This window comes from Oncorhynchus kisutch, linkage group LG12, assembly GCF_002021735.2.
Source record: "Oncorhynchus kisutch isolate 150728-3 linkage group LG12, Okis_V2, whole genome shotgun sequence".
Lineage (NCBI taxonomy): Eukaryota > Metazoa > Chordata > Actinopteri > Salmoniformes > Salmonidae > Oncorhynchus > Oncorhynchus kisutch.
This window is the reverse complement of record NC_034185.2, coordinates 6,206,580-6,224,081: the sequence shown is the minus strand read 5'-3', so window position 1 is coordinate 6,224,081 and position 17,502 is coordinate 6,206,580. Positions and strand designations below refer to the sequence as shown.

General features: G+C 49.5%; 2 protein-coding genes across 2 annotated transcripts in view; one reads left to right on the top strand and one right to left on the bottom strand.

Moving 5' to 3' along the window:
* LOC109881454 (dihydrolipoyllysine-residue succinyltransferase component of 2-oxoglutarate dehydrogenase complex, mitochondrial-like) overlaps positions 1–4,497 on the bottom strand; it is a 21,856-nt gene extending 17,359 nt beyond the window's left edge. Inside the window, exon 1 of the mRNA XM_020473585.2 lies at positions 4,153–4,497. Within this exon, the coding sequence (XP_020329174.2) occupies positions 4,153–4,215 (63 nt within the window). The 5' untranslated portion in view covers positions 4,216–4,497. The remainder of the gene's footprint in view (positions 1–4,152) is intronic.
* Positions 4,498–5,809: 1,312 nt separating this feature from the next.
* LOC116352913 (prospero homeobox protein 1-like) lies at positions 5,810–8,032 on the top strand. Its single transcript, XM_031837953.1, has one exon. It carries the CDS (start codon positions 5,810–5,812, stop codon positions 7,463–7,465), a length of 1,656 nt encoding a protein of 551 aa, XP_031693813.1. The 3' UTR covers positions 7,466–8,032.
* Positions 8,033–17,502: the final 9,470 nt, after the last annotated feature.

Sequence of the window (17,502 nt, the reverse complement as noted above, 5' to 3'; positions counted from 1 at the left end):
CCCACTGATACACGTTACCCACCTCTTTCCTTCCCCACTGATACACGTTACCCCCTCTTTCCTTCCCCTCTGATACACGTTACCCTCCCCCTCTTTCCTTCCCCTCTGATACACATTACCCCCCCTCTTTCCTTCCCCTCTGATACACGTTACCCCCTCTTTCCTTCCCCTCTGATACACGTTACCCCCTCTTTCCTTCCCCTCTGATACACGTTACCCCCTCTTTCCTTCTCCTCTGATACACGTTACCCCCCTCTTTCCTTCCCCTCTGATACACGTTACCCCCCCTCTTTCCTTCCCCTCTGATACACATTACCCCCCCTCTTTCCTTCCCCTCTGATACACGTTACCCCCTCTTTCCTTCCCCTCTGATACACGTTACCCCCCCCTCTTTCCTTCCCCTCTGATACACATTACCCCCCCCTCTTTCCTTCCCCTCTGATACACGTTACCCCCCTCTTTCCTTCCCCTCTGATACACGTTACCCCCCTCTTTCCTTCCCCTCTGATACACGTTACCCCCCCCTCTTTCCTTCCCCTCTGATACACGTTACCCCCCTATTTCCTTCCCCTCTGATACACGTTACCCCCCCCTCTTTCCTTCCCCTCTGATACACGTTACCCCCCCCCCCCTCTTTCCTTCCCCTCTGATACACGTTACCCCCTCCCCGCTCTTTCCTTCCCCTCTGATACACGTTACCCCCCCCCTCTGATACACGTTACCCCCCCCCCTCTTTCCTTCCCCTCTGATACACGTTACCCCCCCCTCTGATACACGTTACCCCCCCCCCCTCTTTCCTTCCCCTCTGATACACGTTACCCCCCCCCCCTCTTTCCTTCCCCTCTGATACACGTTACCCCCCCCCTCTTTCCTTCCCTCTGATACACGTTACCCCCCCCCTCTTTCCTTCCCCTCTGATACACGTTACCCCCCCCCCCCTCTTTCCTTCCCCTCTGATACACGTTACCCCCCCCCCCTCTTTCCTTCCCTCTGATACACGTTACCCCCCCCCTCTTTCCTTCCCCTCTGATACACGTTACCCCCCCCCCCTCTTTCCTTCCCCTCTGATACACGTTACCCCCCCCCCCTCTTTCCTTCCCCTCTGATACACGTTACCCCCCCCCCCCTCTTTCCTTTCCCCATCTGATACACGTTACCCCCCCCCCCCCCCCCTCTTTCCTTCCCCTCTGATACACGTCTAACCCCCCCCCCCTCTTTCCTTCCCCTCTGATACACGTTACCCCCCCCCCCTCTTTCCTTCCCCCTCCTGATCACACGTACCCCACCCCCCCTCTTTCCTTCCCCTCTGATACACGTTACCCCCCACCCCCCCTCTTTCACTTCCCCTCTGATACACGTTACCCCCCCCCCCTCTTTCCTTCCCCTCTGATACACGTTACCCCCCCCCCCTCTTTCCTTCCCCTCTGATACACGTTAACCCCCCCCCCTCTTTCCCTTCCCCCTCTGATACACGTTACCCCCCCCCCTCTTTCCTTCCCTCTGTACACGTTACCCCCCCCCTCTTTCCTTCCCCCTCTGATACACGTTACCCCCCCCCTCTTCCTTCCCCTCTGATACACGTTACCCCCCCCCTCTTTCCTTCCCCTCTGATACACGTTACCCCCCCCCTTTTCTTCCCCTCTGATACACGTTACCCCCCTCTTTCCCTTCCCCTCTGATACACGTTACCCGCCCTCTTTCCTTCCCCACTGATACACGTTACCCGCCCTCTTTCCTTCCCCACTGATACACGTTACCCGCCCTCTTTCCTTCCCCACTGATACACGTTACCCCCCCTCTTTCCTTCCCCACTGATACACGTTACCCCCTCCTCTTTCCTTCCCCTCTGATACACGTTACCCCCCTCTTTCCTTCCCCTCTGATACACGTTACCCCCCTCTTTCCTTCCCCTCTGATACACGTTACCCCCCTCTTTCCTTCCCCTCTGATACACGTTACCCCCCTCTTTCCTTCCCCTCTGATACACGTTACCCCCCTCTTTCCTTCCCCTCTGATACACGTTACCCCCTCTTTCCTTCCCCTCTGATATACGTTACCCCCCTCTTTCCTTCCCCATTGATACACGTTACCCCCCCTCTTTCCTTCCCCTCTGATACACGTTACCCCCCCTCTTTCCTTCCCCTCTGATACACGTTACCCCCCTCTTTCCTTCCCCTCTGATACACGTTACCCCCCTCTTTCCTTCCCCTCTGATACACGTTACCCGCCCTCTTTCCTTCCCCACTGATACACGTTACCCGCCCTCTTTCCTTCCCCACTGATACACGTTACCCCTCTCTTTCCTTCCCCATTGATATACGTTACCCCCCTCTTTCCTTCCCCATTGATACACGTCACCCCCCCTCTTTCCTTCCCCTCTGATACACGTCACCCCCCCTCTTTCCTTCCCCTCTGATACACGTCACCCCCCCTCTTTCCTTCCCCACTGATACACATTACTCCCCTCTTTCCTTCCCCACTGATACACATTACCCCCCTCTTTCCTTCCCCTCTGATACACGTCACCCCCCCTCTTTCCTTCCCCTCTGATACACGTCAACCCCCCCTCTTTCCTTCCCCACTGATACACATTACTCCCCTCTTTCCTTCCCCACTGATACACATTACCCCCCTCTTTCCTTCCCCTCTGATACACATTACCCCCCTCTTTCCTTCCCCTCTGATACACATTACCCCCCTCTTTCCTTCCCCTCTGATACACATTACCCCCCCTCTTTCATTTATATTTTTTAAATATTCTATATAAAAATATATTTTTTAAATATATTTAAATGTTCTCTCTCTTTTTCAGCCTATGGTTTTCATCTATCACCACCTACCAACAAACCTTCATACAATTAATGGATAATGTTTCCTATCGACAAAAAAGGAATCACCTACGCAGTCACCAAACAAGTGGATAGTTACCCAAGTTGAATTGGTTGCTGTTCAAACAAACATTTGATGAAATGCATGCAATCTGATCCAGCACAGCCATTGCCTTTACCAGAGCAATGCATGTTATGTATTGGCCTTAGGCCTAGCTCTGATCAGGCCATTGACAACAAACTAGTTTGGCAATGTGTGTTTACTCAAACGGGGGAGCTGGAATAAATCCTCTTCGGAAAAGTAGTGTGTGTGGCACAGTGTTTAACACAAAAACCTCAATCAAGTAGCAAACAATTTGTCATAGGCATAGAAATCTGACTCTTCTCTTAGCTATCTGGTAGTGGGTCAGTGTGAAATATTCAAAGAGTAGCTAGCTATAGTTATGCTTACACTGGCCAAGGCACAGGTTAGGTTGTGTAAGTCGGTGTAGGCTAAAGTGGGGTTGCAGAGACACCCGAAGACTCGCTGAACTACACACAAGGTTAGTTCATGCATGACACGGGCTATTTCTAGCATAGGTTTCAAGCAGAGGTCAAGCTGTAAAATGGACGAGAAAGTCCAAATGTACTGCTAGCTAGGTAATAACTCGCTTTCAGTCTGTGCATGAGAGTTGTGGCTCAAGTGTGTCTTGACAATGATCTGAATGTGTATAGCTAGCTAACGTTGTTACCTAAGGCAGTGGTTCCCAACCATGGGTACTTGGCTCATAGGAGGTACTGGTGAAAACTCATGAGACCATAGGCTTACTACAGTAAAATGCATATGAGGGGGTAGGCTACTTCAGGGGTACCCAGGGCAGAGCACACAATTCAGTTGGTGTTACAACAACCGAAAAGGCTTGGGAACCAATGACCAAAGGCATTAGATCCGTGTTACATGCCTGACAAGTCACACTCACGCTTCTTAATTAATACCATTTTTTTTTTTTAAACATAATGCTAGCAAAACTAGCTAATTATTTAGCAAATACGCTCCTAATCACTAGCTAGTAAGCTAAGTGAATGATTCTAGTGATATTCCTACCAACTGAGCACAGCTAGCTATCCAAATATGTATATTTCATTAATATAGTTAAGAGGGAAACGCAAGCCATTTCCTTAGCAGTTTAGCTAGACCCTGGACTGGTGGCATTCTGTCCTTGGGTTGGGCTAAGGTCTATTCCCCGGTAGTTAACGTTATGGCCTTGGATATAAATTAAAACAAGCTTTTGCCGAACTCAACCATTCGATACACGTGGAAATTGAATTGGTACTTCTCTCCTACCTGACTTAGCGCAGACAGGGAGCGCCCAAGTGTCCTGCAAAGACATCGGGAATGCGATAACATAGCGTGAACAGAGGTGTCAAAACGACCAAGGAAGCAGTACGGAAGTTCAGTACACCTGGGATGATAAGTAGGGGCGGTACCCTTTTTCACGGCTAGAAGGGATCCTATCTTTTGTCAAATGAACATCCGATTTTACTTTTCGTAGCAGCAGATTAAGGAGCATTTACGCAGTGTGTTATTAAGAGAATTGACGTGGCAGTTTAGGATCATTAGGTTAGATAAAATTGTCTATTTTTGACGTTCATTTGACAAAAGATGGATATCATCTAGCTGTGACTGCTGCCGACTGCCCCGACAGGAAATAACGAGGGACAAACCAATGTCGTTTTTATGATAGGGGAGATAGCTCATACCAAATAAATGATGTACAACTACAGACAGTCCAGAAGTTTAGGCTTCCTTTTGTTCGCTAAAATATTTAACAACTTTAAATAAGGTTTTAATTGCTTTAGAGGCTTATTAATTCAATCGTCTTGGGGTTTTATGTGACCAATGTATGAAAAGAAAATGCGTGTGTGTAAAATGGTGGGGTGGGGAAACAAAAATAAGAACCTCACTTACATACTTTCTACAACCAAAATAAACATTTTCCAAGAAATGTCGGATGCTTTTGTCTTTCATCCAGTTCCCACGGGGGCAGTAATGGTACGTGCTAATTTATATGAGGTTGATTTAATTATAGGGTGCCACGCCCCCTCCTCATGTGGATTGATTGTGGATGAAATACAGTAACCCAGTTTATAATAACTCTTCTCCCCTGTGGCACGCATCATTTCAGCTCTCGTCTCTGGACAGCTACTGGACGCCTACATTCACTCAGAGCAACTGGTAGGCAGGCATCCTTTTTTTTGTTGTTGTCGGGTTTTTGGAAGTAAACACGTGAAAAGTAGGCACTTAGGCTGCAACAAAATCTTCTCAACATAGAATATGCTCATTTAAAGTAACATGTTATTTTTATTAAAATAAATAGTGTGATTTGGATTTGATCAAATTAATAACAGATATTCTCGTTTGGGTCTTAACTTGTCTGCTGCTACTCTGCTATGTGGAGCATTTATATATAAAGACAAGGCTAGTGTCAGTCATTTCCGTGAACAGTTTTCTTTAAATAATGTTGATTTTTAATTGTGTTTCTACAGGATGAATATTTGCATAATTCAAGCATTGACATTACCTTAACAATCTTTTGAGGTAAAATGTGAGTAATATTGTTTGCTTCTGCATCATTGCTGCACACTATGAATACATACAGATATTGTTGTCTAGTAGATGACTTCACAAAACGTATAACTTTCAAACTGCCAGTAAAATACAATTTAATATTTATTACTAATGGCAAAATGTTATAGTTTTAATCACAAATACACTATTTTAGTTCATCTGTTAAATATAGGTTTGTTTTGTCGTTAAAATTATATGTATTTTTCTGGGGAAAATAACATTTTGCAGTATTGATGATTTTCCATCAATACTGCAATATTGTTTTCTTTTTAAATATTTTATTACAACAGTTGCTAATGTTAAAATGCTTTCTAAAGACCTGTTTTTCCTATAAACTATATTTGTGGTTATGTACATTTATTTTGCATGAAGCATGGAGCCGAGCCTTTTGGACCACAACATGCATCATTCCTCCAGCAGCACCTACCCAGAGGACAGGACAGAGAATCCTCCCTCCTTTCCACACAACAACACATACATCTCCTCCTCCCCTCAGTCCTCCTCTCAGTCAAGTGGTGGATCCCTTATCTCTACGCTCCTACAGACAACCATAGAGAGTAAAAGAACCCTGCAGGAGAGCACCACTGCATATTACCCCCCAGACACTCCCATGTCCAGCTCTGCCTTGACGAATCTTAACCAGGTGGACCACCACAGCAGCAGTACCACCATGGCACCTCTGTCTCCAGCCAGCCAGGCATCCCCTGGGGCCAGTCCCACTAGATTCAGACCCAATGAGGCCGGGTTGACCCAGGACTGGATGCTGGAGCTGGTTGACAGACACCAGGCCAAGCGTGCCAGAGTGGAAAACATCATCAGAGGCATGGCAGGCTCTCCTCTCAGTGTTTATTTCACAGGTGAAGGGTTTGGTGAAGGGGAGACCACTCCAACCAGTCACCTTCAGAGTGAGATGTTAGAAAACAAGAGGAAACAGAGGGTGCCGCGGCACCAGGACCTCCCCGGGACAGGGGGCGTTAGCGGGAAGAGTACGGACGATGGACATACACTGAGGAAGCAGCTTCAGACCATGCAGAGGCTCCTGGGTCAACTCCAGGCCAGGTTCATCCAGGTCTATGAGAATCAGACTAATGAGTCTGAAGAGGAGGACCACCATAGTACTTGGAACAAAGAATATGTGGCGACAAAGATATCTCCTGGTGATGTGTTCTTGGACCATTACAGTGAGTTTAACAATAAGACACCTTTAGATAAAGGTCATCTGGAATGGATGAATAACAAGCAAACTGACTACCTTCACTCGAACCCAGACAACGAAGACAAACTCCTAGCAGACATTCTCAAGTATGAACTCTCCAGAGCTGTAAACTCGAGCGTTGACTCAATTTTCAAAAACATATCACATGCTTTCGTCAAGTCACCACAGCTACACGTCGAGGATGGTGGAATGGTGGAAACGGACGATGAGACCGTGTTCCTCAGCTCTCGCGAGCCGGCGTCAACATCCACCCATGTAGACAGCATGTCACGACTCCCCTCATATTCCGAGAGTGGTATGGCCCAACAACTACCAGAGATTCAAACCGAGGCTCTATCTCTGGTTGTTCAAAAGCCTGCTTCAATGACTCGCCCACGTTCTCTAAACCTGACAGTGAAAAGGCCTCTCCATTTCCACCAGCCTCCATTCCTATACAACCACCCCACTGCTGTACAGGAAAGCCACCAAGTACTGGACAACCTGAAACACGACAGCTCCCATCACGATACCTTCGGAGGGCTCCAGTGTAGACCCAGTACCATGGGTCTGCCTACCCCAGAGATAGTTGACTTACCGTGGGATCCGGTCATAGTGAGGTCCAGGGTGACCTCCAGGCCACCCGGGAATCCTCAGGTTAACCAACCCATGACCACAGGGCATCATGTGCTTCTGGACAGTCTCCCTCACATCAAGATGGACTGTGGTAGCTTTCAGAGTATGGTGAAAAGGACCTCGTATGTGCTGAATGTATCCTTTTACAAGAGCGTTCTCTTCTTCTTTATTGAAGGTGTTATTCAGACAGAAAGGAAATGAGGTGGGGTTGACGGGCAAGTGGGAGAAACAGTGTTTAACTATAGAATACTACCATATACTTTACATTGAGTGAAGCCAGTGAGTCTGTGATATTATAGTGAAGTCAGTGAATCTGTGATATTGTTGTGAAGTCAGTGAAATCAGTCATTTATTAACCATCATTTTACCAGGTGACTGAAAACATATCGGCTCTTTTACAGTAATAACCTGGGGGAAGAGTTACAGGGGGAAGAGAGGGGATGAATGAGACAATTGGAAGCTGGGGATGATTAGGTGGTCATGATGGTATGAGGGCCAGATTGGGTATTTAGCCGGGACACCGGGGTTAACACCCCTACTCTTACCATAAGGGATGAATCAACATTTACAGAATGGTTACATGGAGGAAAATGGAGAGGGTCATGCTTTTTCAATTTGAGTCAATTTGAGTCTTTTTTAAATGTAGTCTAGAGGAGAGTTTAGTATTTTTTTTATGTAGTCTCATGGAGGGTTTAGTCTTTTTCTAGAGGAGGGTTGTCTTTTTCAAAAGTAGTCTAGAGGAGGGTTTAGTATTTTGATTTAGTCTAGAGGAGGGTTTAGTCTTTTTTAAATGTAGTCTAGAGGAGGGTTTAGTATTTTGATTTAGTCTAGAGGAGGGTTTAGTCTTTTTAAATGTAGTCTAGAGGAGGGTTTAGTATTTTGATTTAGTCTAGAGGAGGGTTTAGTCTTTTTTTATGTAGTCTAGAGGAGGGTTTAGTATTTTGATTTAGTCTAGAGGAGGGTTTAGTCTTTTTAAATGTAGTCTAGAGGAGAGTTTAGTATTTTTAAATGTAGTCTAGAGGAGGGTTTAGTCTTTTAATGTAGTCTAGAGGAGGGTTTAGTCTTTTAATGTAGTCTAGAGGAGGGTTTAGTCTTTTAATGTAGTCTAGAGGAGGCTTTATAGACTAGTTATAGTGGAGTTTTTATGCAGCTTAACCAGTGGCTGTGCTGTGTATGACTACGGTAGCACTTCAGGAGGAGAGTCAAAGGCATCTGCCTGAAAATAATGTTTGATGACTTGCCTAGTTAAATAACGGTTAGTCCTAGTTAAAAAAATAAAAAACATGCGTGTGGACTAACCCATGTTCTGTCCAGCTGGAGAAGGAGAGTGCAAAGATGAAAGGAGGACCGGAGGTTAACTTTGATTAGGTTGCTACTATTATAATCTATTTATTAACAACAATATGAAGGGAACGGCAGGTAGCCTAGTGGTTAGGGTGTTGGGCCAGTAACCAGCAGGTAGCCTAGTGTTAGGGGGTTGCCGTAACCAGCAGGTAGCTAGTGGGTGTTGGGCAGTAACCAGCAGGTAGCCTAGTGGTTAGGGGTGTTGGGCCAGTAACCAGCAGGTAGCCTAGTGGTTAGGGTGTTGGGCCAGTAACCAGCAGGTAGCCTAGTGGTTAGGGTGTTGGGCCAGTAACCAGCAGGTAGCCTAGTGGTTAGGGTGTTGGGCCAGTAACCAGCAGGTAGCCTAGTGGTTAGGGTGTTGGGCCAGTAACCAGCAGGTAAGCCTAGTGGTTAGGGTGTTGGGCCAGAACCAGCAGGTAACCTAGTTGGCCAGGGTAGCCTAGTGGTTAGGGTGTTGGGCCAGTAACCAGCAGGTAGCCTAGTGGTTAGGGTGTTGGGCCAGTAACCAGCAGGTAGCCTAGTGGTTAGGGTGTTGGGCCAGTAACCAGCAGGTAGCCTAGTGGTTAGGGTGTTGGGCCAGTAACCAGCAGGTAGCCTAGGTGGTTAGGGTGTTGGGCCAGTACCAGCAGGTAGCCTAGTGGTTAGGGTGTTGGGCCAGTACCAGCAGGTAGCCTAGTGGTAGGGTGTTGGGCCAGGTAACAGCAGGTAGCCTAGTGGTTAGGGTGTTGGGCCAGTAACCAGCAGGTAGCCTAGTGGTTTAGGGTGTTGGCCAGTAACCAGCAGGTAGCCTAGTGGTTAGGGTGTTGGGCCAGTAACCAGCAGGTAGCCTAGTGGTTAGGGTGTTGGGCCAGTAACAGCAGGTAGCCTAGTGGTTAGGGTGTTGGGCCAGTAACCAGCAGGGTAGCCTAGTGGTTAGGGTGTTTGGGCCAGTACCATGCAGGTAGCCTAGTGTTAGGGTGTTGGCCAGTAACCAGCAGGTAGCCTAGTGGTTAGGGTGTTGGGGCCAGTAACCAGCAGGTAGCCTAGTGGTTAGGGTGGTTGGGCCAGTAACGCAGCAGGTAGCCTAGTGGTTAGGGTGTTGGGCCAGTAACCAGCAGGTAGCCTAGTGGGTTAGGGTGTTGGGCCAGTAACCAGCAGGTAGCCTAGTGGTTAGGGTGTTGGGCCAGTAACCAGCAGGTAGCCTAGTGGTTAGGGTGTTGGGCCAGTAACCAGCAGGTAGCCTAGTGGTTAGGGTGTTGGGCCAGTAACCAGCAGGTAGCCTAGTGGTTAGGGTGTTGGGCCAGTAACCAGCAGGTAGCCTAGTGGTTAGGGTGTTGGGCCAGTAACCAGCAGGTAGCCTAGTGGTTAGGGTGTTGGGCCAGTAACCAGCAGGTAGCCTAGTGGTTAGGGTGTTGGGCCAGTAACCAGCAGGTAGCCTAGTGGTTAGGGTGTTGGGCCAGTAACCAGCAGGTAGCCTAGTGGTTAGGGTGTTGGGCCAGTAACCAGCAGGTAGCCTAGTGGTTAGGGTGTTGGGCCAGTAACCAGCAGGTAGCCTAGTGGTTAGGGTGTTGGGCCAGTAACCAGCAGGTAGCCTAGTGGTTAGGGTGTTGGGCCAGTAACCAGCAGGTAGCCTAGTGGTTAGGGTGTTGGGCCAGTAACCAGCAGGTAGCCTAGTGGTTAGGGTGTTGGGCCAGTAACCAGCAGGTAGCCTAGTGGTTAGGGTGTTGGGCCAGTAACCAGCAGGTAGCCTAGTGGTTAGGGTGTTGGGCCAGTAACCAGCAGGTAGCCTAGTGGTTAGGGTGTTGGGCCAGTAACCAGCAGGTAGCCTAGTGGTTAGGGTGTTGGGCCAGTAACCAGCAGGTAGCCTAGTGGTTAGGGTGTTGGGCCAGTAACCAGCAGGTAGCCTAGTGGTTAGGGTGTTGGGCCAGTAACCAGCAGGTAGCCTAGTGGTTAGGGTGTTGGGCCAGTAACCAGCAGGTAGCCTAGTGGTTAGGGTGTTGGGCCAGTAACCAGCAGGTAGCCTAGTGGTTAGGGTGTTGGGCCAGTAACCAGCAGGTAGCCTAGTGGTTAGGGTGTTGGGCCAGTAACCAGCAGGTAGCCTAGTGGTTAGGGTGTTGGGCCAGTAACCAGCAGGTAGCCTAGTGGTTAGGGTGTTGGGCCAGTAACCAGCAGGTAGCCTAGTGGTTAGGGTGTTGGGCCAGTAACCAGCAGGTAGCCTAGTGGTTAGGGTGTTGGGCCAGTAACCAGCAGGTAGCCTAGTGGTTAGGGTGTTGGGCCAGTAACCAGCAGGTAGCCTAGTGGTTAGGGTGTTGGGCCAGTAACCAGCAGGTAGCCTAGTGGTTAGGGTGTTGGGCCAGTAACCAGCAGGTAGCCTAGTGGTTAGGGTGTTGGGCCAGTAACCAGCAGGTAGCCTAGTGGTTAGGGTGTTGGGCCAGTAACCAGCAGGTAGCCTAGTGGTTAGGGTGTTGGGCCAGTAACCAGCAGGTAGCCTAGTGGTTAGGGTGTTGGGCCAGTAACCAGCAGGTAGCCTAGTGGTTAGGGTGTTGGGCCAGTAACCAGCAGGTAGCCTAGTGGTTAGGGTGTTGGGCCAGTAACCAGCAGGTAGCCTAGTGGTTAGGGTGTTGGGCCAGTAACCAGCAGGTAGCCTAGTGGTTAGGGTGTTGGGCCAGTAACCAGCAGGTAGCCTAGTGGTTAGGGTGTTGGGCCAGTAACCAGCAGGTAGCCTAGTGGTTAGGGTGTTGGGCCAGTAACCAGCAGGTAGCCTAGTGGTTAGGGTGTTGGGCCAGTAACCAGCAGGTAGCCTAGTGGTTAGGGTGTTGGGCCAGTAACCAGCAGGTAGCCTAGTGGTTAGGGTGTTGGGCCAGTAACCAGCAGGTAGCCTAGTGGTTAGGGTGTTGGGCCAGTAACCAGCAGGTAGCCTAGTGGTTAGGGTGTTGGGCCAGTAACCAGCAGGTAGCCTAGTGGTTAGGGTGTTGGGCCAGTAACCAGCAGGTAGCCTAGTGGTTAGGGTGTTGGGCCAGTAACCAGCAGGTAGCCTAGTGGTTAGGGTGTTGGGCCAGTAACCAGCAGGTAGCCTAGTGGTTAGGGTGTTGGGCCAGTAACCAGCAGGTAGCCTAGTGGTTAGGGTGTTGGGCCAGTAACCAGCAGGTAGCCTAGTGGTTAGGGTGTTGGGCCAGTAACCAGCAGGTAGCCTAGTGGTTAGGGTGTTGGGCCAGTAACCAGCAGGTAGCCTAGTGGTTAGGGTGTTGGGCCAGTAACCAGCAGGTAGCCTAGTGGTTAGGGTGTTGGGCCAGTAACCAGCAGGTAGCCTAGTGGTTAGGGTGTTGGGCCAGTAACCAGCAGGTAGCCTAGTGGTTAGGGTGTTGGGCCAGTAACCAGCAGGTAGCCTAGTGGTTAGGGTGTTGGGCCAGTAACCAGCAGGTAGCCTAGTGGTTAGGGTGTTGGGCCAGTAACCAGCAGGTAGCCTAGTGGTTAGGGTGTTGGGCCAGTAACCAGCAGGTAGCCTAGTGGTTAGGGTGTTGGGCCAGTAACCAGCAGGTAGCCTAGTGGTTAGGGTGTTGGGCCAGTAACCAGCAGGTAGCCTAGTGGTTAGGGTGTTGGGCCAGTAACCAGCAGGTAGCCTAGTGGTTAGGGTGTTGGGCCAGTAACCAGCAGGTAGCCTAGTGGTTAGGGTGTTGGGCCAGTAACCAGCAGGTAGCCTAGTGGTTAGGGTGTTGGGCCAGTAACCAGCAGGTAGCCTAGTGGTTAGGGTGTTGGCCAGTAACCAGCAGGTAGCCTAGTGGTTAGGGTGTTGGGCCAGTAACCAGCAGGTAGCCTAGTGGTTAGGGTGTTGGGCCAGTAACCAGCAGGTAGCCTAGTGGTTAGGGTGTTGGGCCAGTAACCAGCAGGTAGCCTAGTGGTTAGGGTGTTGGGCCAGTAACCAGCAGGTAGCCTAGTGGTTAGGGTGTTGGGCCAGTAACCAGCAGGTAGCCTAGTGGTTAGGGTGTTGGGCCAGTAACCAGCAGGTAGCCTAGTGGTTAGGGTGTTGGGCCAGTAACCAGCAGGTAGCCTAGTGGTTAGGGTGTTGGGCCAGTAACCAGCAGGTAGCCTAGTGGTTAGGGTGTTGGGCCAGTAACCAGCAGGTAGCCTAGTGGTTAGGGTGTTGGGCCAGTAACCAGCAGGTAGCCTAGTGGTTAGGGTGTTGGGCCAGTAACCAGCAGGTAGCCTAGTGGTTAGGGTGTTGGGCCAGTAACCAGCAGGTAGCCTAGTGGTTAGGGTGTTGGGCCAGTAACCAGCAGGTAGCCTAGTGGTTAGGGTGTTGGGCCAGTAACCAGCAGGTAGCCTAGTGGTTAGGGTGTTGGGCCAGTAACCAGCAGGTAGCCTAGTGGTTAGGGTGTTGGGCCAGTAACCAGCAGGTAGCCTAGTGGTTAGGGTGTTGGGCCAGTAACCAGCAGGTAGCCTAGTGGTTAGGGTGTTGGGCCAGTAACCAGCAGGTAGCCTAGTGGTTAGGGTGTTGGGCCAGTAACCAGCAGGTAGCCTAGTGGTTAGGGTGTTGGGCCAGTAACCAGCAGGTAGCCTAGTGGTTAGGGTGTTGGGCCAGTAACCAGCAGGTAGCCTAGTGGTTAGGGTGTTGGGCCAGTAACCGGAAGGTTGCTAGATTGAATCCCGGAGCTGACAAGGTAGAAATCTGTTGTTCTGCCCCCTGAACAAGGCAGTTAAACCCACTGTTCCTAGGCTGTCATTGTAAATAAGAATTTGTCCTTAACTGACTTGCCAAGTTAAATAAAGATCAAATTAAATAAAGAAATTAAAATATATAACAGTGTTTTGTTCCGTGATGCTTTATGCTAGAAACAACCTGTAAAAACCTGGGAAAGTCTTGACTCTGATGCAAATGGGGATATCATTGTTTCATTTCTTTGACTTTCAGACATTCGCTCCTTTGCACCCCATTATTTTTATTTCTACTTTGCACATTCTTCCACTGCAAATCTACCATTCCAGTGTTTTACTTGCTATATTGTATTTACCATTTTTTTTTGCCTTTACCTCCCTTATCTCACTTCATTTGCTCACATCATATATAGACTTGTTTATACTGTGTTATTGACTGTATGTTTGTTTTACTCCATGTGTAACTCTGTGTCGTTGTATGTGTCGAACTGCTTTGCTTTATCTTGGCCAGGTCGCAATTGTAAATGAGAACTTGTTCTCAACTTGCCTACCTGGTTAAATAAAGGTAAAATAAATAAATAAATAAAATAAGAGGCTGAGCTACAACTCTCTATAGCCAAGAAGACAAAAATGGACTTTGCTTGGGAAGTGATCTAATTCTGTCATTATCAATTGATTAAGTGATTCACTTTCTGTACAATAGAAGATGTTTAAACTCAGACAGCTTTAAGGGAAACACTTGTGACCTTCTCTCAGAAGAAGAGTAGCCAGCAGTTAAAGCTGACAGTAGTCCTACTCTGTCTGGGGTGGATAGGTAGGTCCTACTCTGTCTGGGGTGGATAGGTAGGTTCTACTCTGTCTGGGGTGAATAGGTAGGTCCTACTCTGTCTGGGGTGGATAGGTAGGTTCTACTCTGTCTGGGGTGGAAAAGTAGGTCCTACTCTGTCTGGGGTGGAAAGGTAGGTCCTACTCTGTCTGGGGTGGAAAGGTAGGTCCTACTCTGTCTGGGGTGGATAGGTAGGTCCTACTCTGTCTGGGGTGGATAGGTAGGCCTACTCTGTCTGGGGTGGATAGGTAGGCCTACTCTGTCTGGGGTGGATAGGTAGTCCTACTCTGTCTGGGGTGGATAGGTAGGTCCTACTCTGTCTGGGGTGGATAGGTAGGTTCTACTCTGTCTGGGGTGGATAGGTAGGTCCTACTCTGTCTGGGGTGGATAGGTAGGTCCTACTCTGTCTGGGGTGGATAGGTAGGTTCTACTCTGTCTGGGGTGGAACGGTAGGCCTACTCTGTCTGGGGTGGATAGGTAGGTCCTACTCTGTCTGGGGTGGATAGGTAGGTCCTACTCTGTCTGGGGTGGATAGGTAGGTCCTACTCTGTCTGGGGTGGATAGGTAGGTCCTACTCTGTCTGGGGTGGATAGGTAGGTCCTACTCTGTCTGGGGTGGATAGGTAGGTCCTACTCTGTCTGGGGTGGATAGGTAGGTTCTACTCTATCTGGGGTGGAAAGGTAGGCCTACTCTGTCTGGGGTGGATAGGTAGGTCCTACTCTGTCTGGGGTGGATAGGTAGGTCCTACTCTGTCTGGGGTGGAACGGTAGGTCCTACTCTGTCTGGGGTGGAACGGTAGGTCCTACTCTGTCTGGGGTGGATAGGTAGGTCCTACTCTGTCTGGGGTGGATAGGTAGGTCCTACTCTGTCTGGGGTGGATAGGTAGGTCCTACTCTGTCTGGGGTGGAAAGGTAGGCCTACTCTGTCTGGGGTGGATAGGTAGGTCCTACTCTGTCTGGGGTGGATAGGTAGGTCCTACTCTGTCTGGGGTGGATAGGTAGGTCCTACTCTGTCTGGGGTGGATAGGTAGATCCTACTCTGTCTGGGGTGGAAAGGTAGGTCCTACTCTGTCTGGGGTGGAAAGGTAGGTTCTACTCTGTTTGGAGTGGAAAGGTAGGCCTACTCTGTCTGGGGTGGATAGGTAGGTCCTACTCTGTCTGGGGTGGAAAGGTAGGTTCTACTCTGTTTGGAGTGGAAAGGTAGGTTCTACTCGGTCTGGGGTGGAAAGGTAGGCCTACTCTGTCTGGGGTGGATAGGTAGGTCCTACTCTGTCTGGGGTGGAAAGGTAGGTCCTACTCTGTCTGGGGTGGAAAGGTAGGTTCTACTCTGTCTGGGGTGGATAGGTAGGTCCTACTCTGTCTGGGGTGGAAAGGTAGACCTACTCTGTCTGGGGTGGAAAGGTAGGTCCTACTCTGTCTGAGGTGGATAGGTAGGTTCTACTCTGTCTGGGGTGGATAGGTAGGTTCTACTCTGTCTGGGGTGGATAGGTAGGTCCTACTCTGTCTGGGGTGGAAAGGTAGGCCTACTCTGTCTGGGGTGGAAAGGTAGGTTCTACTCTGTCTGGGGTGGATAGGTAGGTCCTACTCTGTCTGGGGTGGAAAGGTAGGTCCTACTCTGTCTGGGGTGGAACGGTAGGTTCTACTCTGTCTGGGGTGGAACGGTAGGTTCTACTCTGTCTGGGGTGGAACGGTAGGTCCTACTCTGTCTGGGGTGGAACGGTAGGTTCTACTCTGTCTGGGGTGGAACGGTAGGTCCTACTCTGTCTGGGGTGGAACGGTAGGTCCTACTCTGTCTGGGGTGGATAGGTAGTCCTACTCTGTCTGGGGTGGAAAGGTAGGTCCTACTCTGTCTGGGGTGGAAAGGTAGGTCCTACTCTGTCTGGGGTGGATAGGTAGGTCCTACTCTGTCTGGGGTGGAAAGGTAGGTTCTACTCTGTCTGGGGTGGATAGGTAGGTCCTACTCTGTCTGGGGTGGAAAGGTAGGTTCTACTCTGTCTGGGGTGGATAGGTAGGTCCTACTCTGTCTGGGGTGGAACGGTAGGTTCTACTCTGTCTGGGGTGGAAAGGTAGGTTCTACTCTGTCTGGGGTGGAAAGGTAGGTCCTACTCTGTCTGGGGTGGATAGGTAGGTCCTACTCTGTCTGGGGTGGATAGGTAGGTCCTACTCTGTCTGGGGTGGAAAGGTAGGTCCTACTCTGTCTGGGGTGGAAAGGTAGGTTCTACTCTGTCTGGGGTGGATAGGTAGGTTCTACTCTGTCTGGGGTGGATAGGTAGGTCCTACTCTGTCTGGGGTGGAAAGGTAGGCCTACTCTGTCTGGGGTGGAAAGGTAGGTTCTACTCTGTCTGGGGTGGATAGGTAGGTCCTACTCTGTCTGGGGTGGCATGGTAGGTCCTACTCTGTCTGGGGTGGATAGGTAGGTCCTACTCTGTCTGGGGTGGATAGGTAGGTTCTACTCTGTCTGGGGTGGAAAGGTAGGTTCTCTCTGTCTGGGGTGGAAAGGTAGGCCTACTCTGTCTGGGGTGGAAAGGTAGGCCTACTCTGTCTGGGGTGGAAAGGTAGGTCTACTCTGTCTGGGGTGGAAAGGTAGGCCTACTCTGTCTGGGGCGGACAGGTAGGTTCTACTCTGTCTGGGGTGGACAGGTAGGTTCTACTCTGTCTGGGGTGGAAAGGTAGGCCTACTCTGTCTGGGGTGGAAAGGTAGGTTCTACTCTGTCTGGGGTGGAAAGGTTGACCTACTCTGTCTGGGGTGGAAAGGTAGACCTACTCTGTCTGGGGTAGAAAGGTAGGTCTAACTTGTGAAAGTACTTTGCTCAGATATCTAATGACATCTCAGATTTAATTATTTGCAAACAGGGACAGTTTCATTGCAAGCAACACACACTGATTTCACATTGGAGCAATATGAAACGATGAAAACATAGGTCTACTCTGTCATTTTGGTAATTTGGTGTGTGGTATTAAAAAGATTCTGCTAATATGTAAATCAAATCAAAGTTTAGTTGTCATGTGCGCTGAATACAACAGGTGTAGTAGACCTCACAGTGAAATGCTGAATACAACAGGTGTAGTAGACCTCACGGTGAAATGCTGAATACAACAGGTGTAGTAGACCTTACAGTGAAATGCTGAATACAACAGGTGTAGTAGACCTTACAGTGAAATGCTGAATACAACAGGTGTAGTAGACCTTACAGTGAAATGCTGAATACAACAGGTGTAGGTAGACCTTACAGTGAAATGCTGAATACAACAGGTGTAGTGTACCTTACAGTGAAATGCTGAATACAACAGGTGTAGTAGACCTTACAGTGAAATGCTGAATACAACAGGTGTAGTAGACCTCACGGTGAAATGCTGAATACAACAGGTGTAGTAGACCTCACGGTGAAATGCTGAATACAACAGGTGTAGTAGACCTCACAGTGAAATGCTGAATA

What these genes read in the sequence shown, in the direction of transcription:
- LOC116352913 (XM_031837953.1), top strand. Translation starts at nt 5,810, where the DNA reads ATGGAGCCGAGCCTTTTGGACCACAACATGCATCATTCCTCCAGCAGC.